The sequence below is a fragment of the Triticum aestivum genome, chromosome 1B (assembly GCF_018294505.1).
Source record: "Triticum aestivum cultivar Chinese Spring chromosome 1B, IWGSC CS RefSeq v2.1, whole genome shotgun sequence".
Lineage (NCBI taxonomy): Eukaryota > Viridiplantae > Streptophyta > Magnoliopsida > Poales > Poaceae > Triticum > Triticum aestivum.
In genome coordinates, this window is record NC_057795.1 from 596,730,973 (window position 1) to 596,742,378 (window position 11,406).

An 11,406-nucleotide genomic window follows, 5' to 3' on the forward strand; every position below is an offset into this window, starting at 1 on the left:
ACTAATCTGTGACAGACATAGCTCTGTCCATGTTACTCTTCCTGCTCCTTTCCTTTCTGATTACCAGGCAAAAGGAAGATATTATGTTACCAGGGAGGAAGCAGCTGAACACGAGGGGAGAGCGGAGGCGGCTTGCCAACATGCCGCAGCTCAGGAGGCATTTGCTGCTGCATCTCAGTACGACCCCAGTTACAACTACAGATATCAGCCATGCTACCCTTGGCATTAGACCAACTTAGGCCAAAAGCCTAAGCTTGGGGGAGTACGTATTTCTCACCAACTTTACATTCATGTTGACACACTATTCTAGTCATCGATGCTCATACTCTTCCATTGTATTATCCATGCTAGTTTAATTTTCTTTTTCTAGCCTTTTTCTTGTTTGTTTGTTAAACCTTGAGAAAAACCAAAGAAATTAGTTAGTTTAATTTCCATGCTTGTAGTAATAATTAAATTGAAAACCCCAAAAAGATTTCTCATTCTTCTTCTTACTTGTTGGGAGCTTTCCCGTGTAAATAGTTTTATTTTTCTTTCCTTTGGGGGTCGAGAGTAGAAGACCATATTGAAAATGTTTAGTGGCTCTCATATGCATAATTGTTTATTTAACTTAGAGCCCATATTACTTTGTCTTCTCTCTTGAGTTGAATGCTTGCATATTCTAGCTTAGTCCAGTGCACGTGCACTATTATTATTATTATACACATCGTTCGGTCGTGCAAGTGAAAGGCTATAATGATGATATAAGATGGACTGATTGAGATGAGAGAAGCTGGTATGAACTTGACCTCTCTTGTTTTTGTAAATAAGATGAGTTCATCGTTCCTGGTTCAGCTTATTATGAAGTAAACATATTTGCAATGACATTTAGAGATTATAGTTGCTTGTGCCATGCTTGATTAGCTATGAGTTATAATGGTTTTACCTTGCGTGTTAACATGCTATTAAAATGATTATGATATGGTATGATGGGATGGTATCCTTCTTTGAATGAATTGAGTGACTCGACTTGGCACATGTTCACGCATGTAGTTGAAACAAATCAACATAGCCTTCATGATATTTATGTTCATGGTGGATTATATCCTACTCATGCTTGTACTCGGTGTGAATTAATTTTGATGCATGTTCATGACTATTGTCGCTCTCTCAGTTGGTCGCTTCCCAGTCTTTTGCTAGCCTTCACCTATAGTAAGCGGGAATACTGCTTGTGCATCCAAACTCCATAAACCCAAAAGTTGTTCCATATGAGTCCACCATACCTTCCTATATACGGTATTTACCTGCCGTTCCAAGTAAATTTTTATGTGCCAAACTCCAAACCTTCAAATGAAATTCTGTTTTATATGCTCGATCAGCTCATGTTTCAACTAGAGTTGCCTATATCTTCCATGCTAGGTGGGTTATTCTCAAGAGGAGTGGACTCCGCTCCTCATTCACGAGAAAGGGACGGTAACCGGGATGCCCAGTTCCATGATCCAAAAATATCAAAGCAAATCAATTTAATTAAACAAAACTCCCCCAGGGTTGTTGTTAGTTGGAGGCACTCGTTGTTTCGAGCAAGCCATGGATTGATGCTTGTTGGTGTTCGGGAACTGCCTATAATGCATGTAGTATGAAAGATATTGCCATCTCATAGTTGTGGCGTTGACAGCGAAAGTATGCCGCTCAAAATGTTATTCAATCTCTATTTTAAAATCGAGCTTTGGCATCTCTACAAATCCCTACTTCCCTCTGCGAAGGGCCTATCTATTTACTTTTATATTGAGTCATCATCCCTCTTATTAAAAAGCACCCGCCGGAGAGCACACTGTCATTTCCATTCATTACTATTGGTTTACATTGGGTACGACTTGACTGGATCTCTTTTACCATGAATTACAATGTTTAGTCAGTCCTTGATCTTTAAAGGTGCTCTGCATTTATGTTTTGCGGTCTCAGAAAGGGCTAGCGAGATACCATTTTGTTATATCATGTTATGATTGTTTTGAGGAACTGTTGTCATCCGAGTTTTATTATTATGGCTCGCTAGCTGATTATGTCATTGATATGAGTAATTGTGAGACCTAGGTGTTATTGTATGTATGATTAGTTTATAATATTTGCTGAAACCTGAATGCTAGCTTTGCATGTTTACAACAACAAGAGCAAACAAAGTTTGTAAAAGTTTTCTTTATCACTTTCAGTTTATCAATTGAATTGCTTGAGGACAAGCAAAGGTTTAAGCTTGGGGGAGTTGATACGTCTCCAATGTATCTACTTTTCCAAACACTTTTGCCCTTATTTTGGACTCTAACTTGCATGATTTGAATGAAACTAACCCGGATTGACGCTGTTTTCAGCAGAACTGCCATGATGTTGTATTATGTGTAGAAAACAAAAGTTCTCGGAATGACCTGAAAATCCACGGAGACAAGTTTTGGAAAATATAAAAAATACTGGCCAAAGAATCAAGACCAGGGGGCCCACACCCTGTCCACGAGGGTGGGGGGCGCGCCCACCCCCTGTGTGTGCCCCCTGTCTCGTGGGCCCCCTGACGCTCCACCGACCTCAACTCCAACTCCATATATTCCGTTTCACGGAGAAAAAAATCAAGGAGAAAGTATCATCGCGTTTTATGATACGGAGCCGCCGCCAAGCCCTAATCTCTCTCGGGAGGGCTGATCTGGAGTCCGTTCGGGGCTCCAGAGAGGCGGATTCATCGCCGTCATCATCATCAACCATCCTCCATCACCAATTTTATGATGCTCACCGCCGTGCGTGAGTAATTCCATCGTAGGCTTGCTGGACGGTGATGGGTTGGATGAGATTTACCATGTAATCAAGTTAGTTTTGTTAGGGTTTGATCCCTAGTATCCACTATGTTCTGAGATTGATGTTGCTATGACTTTGCTATGCTTAATGCTTGGCACTAGGGCTCGAGTGCCAGATTTGAACCTATTATGTTTTCATGAATATATGTGTGTTCTTGATCCCATCTTGCAAGTCTATAGTCACCTATTATGTGTTATGATCCGACAACCCCGAAGTGACAATAATCGGGATACTTCTCGGTGATGACCATATTTTGAGGAGTTCATGTATTCACTATGTGTTAATGCTTTGGTCTGGTTCTTTATTAAAAGGAGGCCTTAATATCCCTTAGTTTCCGCTAGGACCCCGCTGCCACAGGAGGGTAGAACAAAAGATGTCATACAAGTTCTTTTCCATAAGAACGTATGACTATATTCGGAATACATGCCTACATTACATTGATGAACTGGAGCTAGTTCTGTGTCACCCTATGTTATAGCTATTACATGAGGAATTGCATCCGACATAATTATCCATCACTGATCCAATGCCTACAAGCTTTTCATATATTGTGCTTTGCTTATTTACTTTTCCGTTGCTACTGTTACAATTCCTACAAAACTGTTATCTTTACTTTTGCCACCGTTACCATTGCTATGATACCACTTTGCTACTAAATACTTTGCTGCAGATACTAAGTTATCCAGGTGTGGTTGAATTGACAACTCAACTGCTAATACTTAAGAATATTCTTTGGCTCCCCTTGTGTCGAATCAATAAATTTGGGTTGAATACTTTACCCTCGAAAGTTGTTGCGATTCCCTGCACTTGTGGGTTATCAGCCATCAGGCATATCACCCTGAAACAAAGCAGAGAGATGACATGTTTTGTACGTGTATAAACAAAGATGATAATTGTGCTGTCAATTTCCATCCAATTTCAAATTAGAAAATAAAGAGTAAGTTTAAAATATCAATAACATAATTTGGAATTGTTCATAATGCGGGGAGTTCACCACACTACTGGATTACCATGTTGACATAACAAGCATAGATGAAGGGCAAAGACAATCATTGTATCTATTTTGGTTAATGTGTATGGCATGTTGTTCATATCATCAACCACATCAGTAAGATAAAACAAGAGATGAAAAGGTGCAAACGTGGGCTGCTTCACCACACACTGGATTATAAATCCATAAAAACAAGCATACATATAGTGAGTATTGAGTAATGTGCATGGTATGAATAAGGAATTTGGTTTTACAAGTAAAACTTAGAACTTACGGTTCTTGCGAACATGCATTTTGATAGAAACAGCAAACTAAATAGCAGTAAACGATAGGGAGTATAAGCAAATTAAACAGCAGTTGAGGATAAAGGCTTTAGAAGGAATGACTTACATTAACAGTTAACACCAGCTTTATAATGACCTTCTCCATGTCAAGGGAAGGATAACTCAAGAATTTCAGCACAAAATCTTCTTCATAAGCATTGCCTGTACTTTACATTTTGTAGAGAGTAATTATAGATATGATAATACTGGAAGGGATAGAGAATAATGAAGATTGGTTAATTTCATCATACATTACGTCTATATATGTTGGTTACCTTAAATAGAGTTCTTGTCGTTATTCGAGGTATTATTGTCTATAAGTGATGGCTTATTCATGGATGATTGATATAATTTAGATAATTGATTTCTTCACTCTCATGAATCAACGTTGCTGCCAACATCCTAGATCAAGTGGATAACACTTGTTCTCAAAATATGTGTCGTTTACTTTGAGCCACTGTATTCTGGTTATATGATTGATTAATTTCATCGTACGTTACTTCTATGTTGTTTACCTTAAATAGAGCTCCTGTTGTCATTATTCAAGGTACTATTATGTCTAAGGGACAACTTATTCCTGGATGATTGATGTAATTTAGAGCATTGATTTCTTCACTGCCGTGAATCAATGTCACATCCAACATCCTAGATCAAATGGATAACAATTATTCTCGGAATATGCATAGTTTGCTTTGAGCCACTGTATTCCGGTAATATGTTTAATTAATTTCATCGGGCATTACTTCTATTTTGGTTACCTTAAATAGAGCTCTTGTTGTTGTTATTTGAGGTATTACTCGTGACCAAATTGAGGTGTTCCATGTCAGCTTGCATCATCGCATCGCAGACACGTGCCAACGACCGTGGCACTGATCCTGGCGCGAAGCCCCATTGTGATGTAAGATATATGTGCGTGCGTTTGGCTGTTATTATTTGTGTTGATATAATCAAAGTACCAATTTCTTACTTGATTAATTAATGCTAGTACCGACATCCGGAATCAAATGGATAACAATTATTAGCTGAATATGCATAGTTTACTTGTGATGCATTGTATTCTGGTTATAATTGATTTCATTGCACATTATGTCTAGTTGATTACCATAAATGGAGCTCTTGTTATTGTTATTCGAGGTATTACTGGATATAAGAGACATCTGATTCCTTGATGGTTGATATAATGCAGAGCATCGATTTCTTCAGAGTCAATGGATTAATGTTAGTGTTGACATTGTAAGTCAAATGGATACCAGTTATTTCCTTAATATGCATTGTTCACTTAGATCTTTAAAGGCAGAATTCTTGCCCTGTTAATTTAAGTTCAGCTCTTTAAACTGTGATCTTCAACATGATGTGTTACCTAAACTTTTTGAAGGATTGTAACTTGAGATAATTTTGATGTGCAACTGAATAGGTTGCTGCTTAAGTTTTCCATCCAACATTTATCCCTTTGATTGTGAACAACTTTTTTTTATTTCCTAATATAAATTAATGATGTTGTTATTAGCTTGAATTTTGAATCGTTACCCTGATTGGTTCAATTGTCTTCAACTCTTATTCTTCTCTGGTCTTTACTTTTGTGGACCAACTGTGCTCATGTTTTGTGTTAGTGAACTTGCCTTCTTTGGCTACTAAATTATTGCTTTGAGCTGCTATTTTCTTTGAACTAAACCGAGTTCCAACTGCGAATAACTGATATCATCAGCTGAAAGAATCCGTACTGTACCTGCCTTTCAGTATCTCGGGGGAGAAGTTAAATATAGAAGTCATTTTCATGTTATTCAGATAGATGGTCGTGATCTGCCACAGTTTGGTTGCTAGTTGCAGATTTGAACAAATACCTACTAAACATTGAAACAAAATACTGTAGTTCTAGTACACAGAACAGCTGATGTCAGTGTCATTTGTTTCCTTACATTTCTTGACCACCACTATGCACCTCATCTAGTGATACTCTGTGATGCTTCTTCCTCCTTTTTTTTTAACTTTTGGATATGCATATTGTAATATCTTTTGATTCTTTCCCCACTTGTTATTTTTATTTGTGTATATGGTTAGCCAAGTAGCGGATTTTGATACCATTGGCAGTTGATTTTGTGCCCACGTGTGGTTGAACACCAACAACACATGCAAAATATGTTATGAAATGTGACGTGTTTCTTTGGTTTTTAGTTTGAACCAGTGATAGCGTGTTTGCCAAGTGACGTTTGTCTGTGATAGCGTTTATGGTTAGCCAAGGTGCGGGAAATGAGCTTTTTTTTTTACTTATATACTCACTGATTGCTTTGTGTGCTTCTTAACATTACTGTATTTGCCAAGTGACGTTTGTCTGTGATAGCGTGTTTGACAGCAGAGGAATAGGTTAGTTTTAGTGTTCGACGCCCGGTGGTTTATGTGTTGAACTTTCTTCAAAATATCTTACCGAAGTAGTACCATCTTTGGGTGAGAAATCAGCACGAAGTAAATTGATTGTGGCGTGGGTCATGTTTTTGCAGGTACCGTGGTTCGAGCTTTGAACAAAGTTTTCTTGATGCCAATTTTCGTGATTGTCATGAACATTTTTGTCAGGGATATTTCTGATTATGCATTTTCAACACACGTTTTCTGTGTTGGCGTAGTTGCTGTAATCACTAGAAAACCTGGTACGGTAATCAATCTGGTACTAAGCGCAAATATATCATCTTTAATTGCTTGCTCCTCTTTGTATGTGTATATATGCTTCCAGAGTTGTTACACTCTAGTGTGTTCGGCTAATTATTTTTTTGGAACGGAGCCATAAGATTTGCGCCACCTATTAATTAAGAAGAGAATTAATAGACAACAATTTTTGTGCGTTTTTCAACCATGAGAATGAGGGGGTCGAACATACTTACAGCAAGACAAGAATGTACACGCGACGTACTAGTGCAATATATACCAAAACGGAAGCAACATCTACGAAAACCATCATCTAATTGACAAGGCACCCTCTAATCAGCTCACATGTGCGGCGCAGGTCACGCCGTTGCTGTGCACGCTGGCCGGGGCCCCTGACACGAGCACGCCGGCGAAGCCCCCTACCTCCACGGTGACGGAGCAGTTCATCCTGATCTCGAGATCCTTCTTGTAGATCCCCAGCACCTTCACCGTGCCGCCCATCTCCGTGTACGTCGTCAGGTCGTACGCCTGGCCGAGCAGCAGGCCGGTGGCGTTGACCGCCCCCGACAGCCGGTCGCCGAGGATGTCTACCGTCACGTTCATGCGCACGCTCCCGTGGGCGCCGACGCGGCCGCCTGGCACGTACGCCACGCTGACCGTCCGCCCGCCGAGGTACACCTCCGTGGCGCTCGGCGAGAACCGGAACGACGCGATGTTGGGGTTCTCGATCGAGACGTCGGCGGTGAGCGTGGCGTTGGCGGCGACGGGGTCGGCGAGCCCCGTGCCGGGGCCGGCCCTGAGGGCGGCGAGGGAGACGCCGTTCATGGTGAGGCGCGGGTCCTTGACCTTGAACACGGTGAGCGAGAGCGCGAGGATGAGGATGCCGACGATGACCGCGGTGGCCACGCAGCAGCCGCCGCAGCAGAGCAGGCACCGGCGCTTCCTCCGGAGGTACTGCGTGGAGCGCCACCCCGTCGCCGTCTGCGCCGCCTCGTCGACGTCGCTGGCGGCCGGGTGGGCGTGCGGGTGAGGGATGGCCAGGGGCCTCGCCGGCTCGTTCTTGTCCTCCTGCTCCGCCACCGCGGCCACCCTGCTCGACGAAGCGGCGGTTGCCATCGAGGGACGGGCGAGCTCCACGGCGTGCCTACTTTGTTCGGTAGAGATCGGTAGTATGAAAAGCCCACATGATTCTTGGTGAGTTGCTCATACGGTGTTGGTCTTATAAGTGGGGCTCTCGGGTCAAGCTGTCCGACGTACTCCTATGTGGAGTTCCGCCTAGTTTCATTTGTGACAGGTTTGACACGATCGACTGACTTTGATCGCAACTCACACGAGGAAAAAACATCTCTTCTCGGTACCCGGATGCACCCGAGGAGTGATAGTTAGTCATACGGTTGTCTTCGGTCTTACAAAGAATAATCGGCTCCTGTTTGAAACTTTGAATCTGGGCAAGGTTTCTAGATGCCTATTTTTCTTTGGTTGCAGAAATATATACACATCACTACTGCTGACAGACAATCGTGTTCTCGGAGGAAAAGAGAGACATTGGCCCCTGACAAACCTTCAAGCATAGTTCATCATGCTCATGAATCAATTTCTTCCATAATTTGAACATATAAATATCGCCTTCAAAAAACTATTATATACTACTTCCTCCGTCCCATAATATAAGAGTGTTTTTACACTACACTAGTATCAAAATCGCGCTCTTATATTATGAGACGGAGGGAGTAGAAGTTATTACTGATGTTTGTCGCTCACTGCTAATTGTGCAAGGAACGCATCGATTCATCCTAACTTAGGAAAGCTAACAAATATTGAGATCATTCGAAAAATAAATAAATAAAGTTGAGATCATGTTATATTTGTTGAAGTCATAAAAGCTACATGCTAGTAATACATTTTTTTTTCAGAACATATATATAAAAACTATATTCTCCTCCATTGACTATGGAGAGTCTATTAAGGATGTTAAGACATTCTTGCAAAGTGATATTTAAATTAAATCTACTCTTATAATTTACTGGGCACTACTATACTTGGTACTACAAGGACTGAAGGGTTGGATCCCGCCAAAAATAAAAGGACTGAAGGGTTGGAGTGGTCACGCTCATGACCAAGGAAGAAACATCTATTCCCGGTCCCCCGCACAATCACCCCAGGGCCAGGAGCGAGCACATGGCTGTCTTCGGTCTGACAAAAAATAACCGGCTCTTTGAAACTTTGAATCCGGGCAAGGTTTCTAGATGCTCCTACTCGTCAGAGTCCTGCCATGCGCGCGACACGCCCCTATCCGATTTTCACGCGGTAGCGATACGTTGATGCATGGTGGAACTGGAATTATATGCATGGTGGAACTGGAATTATTTGTCGTACAGAAAATGGGACCATAGTTGCCGTACGTGTAGCAGTTTCATGCAAGCAACCATTGGATTTAACATCTTACCATATATCGCACCACAAAGCATCGTTATTCCATTTCTCCCATTTCTCTAGGTCCCCGTCGTACCCTCTCTCCCTCGGCACCACCGGCAAGCGCCGTCTGGGCAAAGCTCGGGCCGGTGGTCGGCGGCGGCGGGGCACTTTGCGCGTGAAACTCATCTCGTGCTCCTTTTCTCCCTAAGTGGATCTTAGATCATCTCCACTCGTTCGGCCCCCCAGCGCATAGACCGGCGCCTTTTCGGGCATCCACCCGGCGATTTTTAGACCCTGGGGGCGATCAAGGCCCCAACCACGCGCCCCATATTCAAACTTGATCGTTCCCGCTCCAAAAAAAGGTCATAATCCGGCGATCATCGCAATAGTTCGGCGATTCAGTGCCACAGTTCGGCGATCAAATGAGAGGATAGGCAGTAGTTCAGCGCACAAAAAAAGGAAGGACGCGAAAGGAATGCATCAAACGTCGAGGTCGCCCTCCGGCGTCGTCGGCGGCGTGCGCGGGCTGGGAGGAGTCGGCGCGGCTTCTGGACTAGTCAGCGCGGCTTCTGTGCTGCTGGGCATCGTGGAGACATCATCAGTCGGGTTGGCGGCGGCGGCGTTGGAGTCGCCGGTATCTGGTTCAGGATGAGGCCGCGCTCCGCCAGAAACCACGCCTTGAGCTTCTCGTCGCCGCTCTGGAGCAATGTCAGCGCCGCCCATCAAGAAAGCCAGGTCGTTGTTCCTCTTCTTGGCATTTTGAGCTTTGAGTTTCACGGCGACGTTGGTTCGGAGCAAGTCGAGATTGACGGTGCTATTCGTCATCAAAGTAGCCCACCTCGCCTCAGTTTTCTATTCTCGCTGGGCGGCCCTGGTCTTGGCGTCGGCGAGGCAATGCTTGATGGACTCTTGCACGTGTGCGGCAGCTGACTCGGCGTGTTTCGCCTTCTTGGCCCCTTTGTTGCCGTCCGGGCGCCCGTCGGCCGCGCCCGGCGTCGGCGCGTCCGGCTTGTACGTCTCCTTGGCCTTGGCGAGGGTGCGCCGGATATCCGCCCACTTCTCATAGTCGTCGATCCATTTGAAGACATGGAGGTACTTGAACTCTTGGTCGCTGTTGTCGTCGCGGTACATGGCGAACATGCGCAGCAGTAGCGCCGACGAGCGAGCATCAGTCGACGCGGGTGCGCAAATGGGCGCGCGCACGGCGAGAGGAATAGGGAGAGCGCGGCGTGTTGTACCTCGTCCTCGACGCTGGTGCCGCTCTCCGGGCGAGCCGCGACCTCCTCCACGATGCCATGCCATTTGTCACACGCCGTTTGGATGAGCCCCCAATGGTTCGCAATCGCCTTCGACCCCCGCTGCATGTGGACGCCTTTGAAGTAGGGGTCGACGAGTTTGCGCAAGTCGAACTCGACCTTGATGCAGTATCAATACGTGTCGATGTTCTGGTTCGTGCCGGTGATCAGGTCGAGGGAGGCGACTTTCCACGCTTCAGCGAGGCACTCATCTTCCTTGGTCGCCCACTTGATGCGCGGCTCACCGGTCTTGGCCGCCCCTTTCTTCTTCTTCTTCTTCTTCTTCTTGCCTTTCCTCGTCGGCGCCGGCTCCTCCTCTTCCTCCTCCTCCTCCTCCTCTGGCTCTTCCTCACCGTAGTCAAGCTCGCCGTCCATGTCACCGAGATCAATCGAGTCGTCTTTGGGTAGTGAACCCGGGGGAAGCGACGGCGGCAGCCGAGCCGACTACGATGATGTCTTCCATGTCGGCCTCCGTCGCGTCGGCATCGCCAAGATGCGCGAGGAGGAGGCTTGCGAGTAGAGGCTGCGACGGAGAGGTGGCGTCGAGGAGGCTGCATAGTCCAGTGGTGAGTACATGTATGGAGTGTACTGCACGCCGGCGAACGCGGGCGAGGGCATGCGCTGGACCGGGCGCCCATGGGGAAAGGTGATGTGGGCCTGAAACCGCCGTGGACGTCGCCGTCAGCATAGCCCGGCGACGACATGCTCAATGGTTGCGGCGACGACGAGAAGCCGGCCGGAGATCCGACGCTTTGCTGGCTCCAGGCCGCATGCGGCCGTGGCCGCCAGGTGGATTCATCATCCCCGCGTGAGCTGCCTCGGCTTGTTTGGCAGCCAAGCGCTCCGCCTGCTCCGCCATCGCCGCCGCCGCCGCGAGCGCCGCCCTCTCCCTGGCCTTCTTGGCCCTGTTGCGCCTATCGGCAGTGACGGCCTC

At 45.4% G+C, this 11,406-nt stretch overlaps 1 protein-coding gene across 1 annotated transcript; it reads right to left on the reverse strand.

The window, feature by feature from the left end:
- Positions 1–6,962: 6,962 nt before the first annotated feature.
- Positions 6,963–8,041, reverse strand: LOC123096636 (uncharacterized). Its single transcript, XM_044518401.1, has one exon. It carries the CDS (start codon positions 7,876–7,878, stop codon positions 7,099–7,101), a length of 780 nt encoding a protein of 259 aa, XP_044374336.1. The 5' UTR covers positions 7,879–8,041; the 3' UTR covers positions 6,963–7,098.
- Between the last annotated feature and the right edge of the window lie 3,365 nt (positions 8,042–11,406).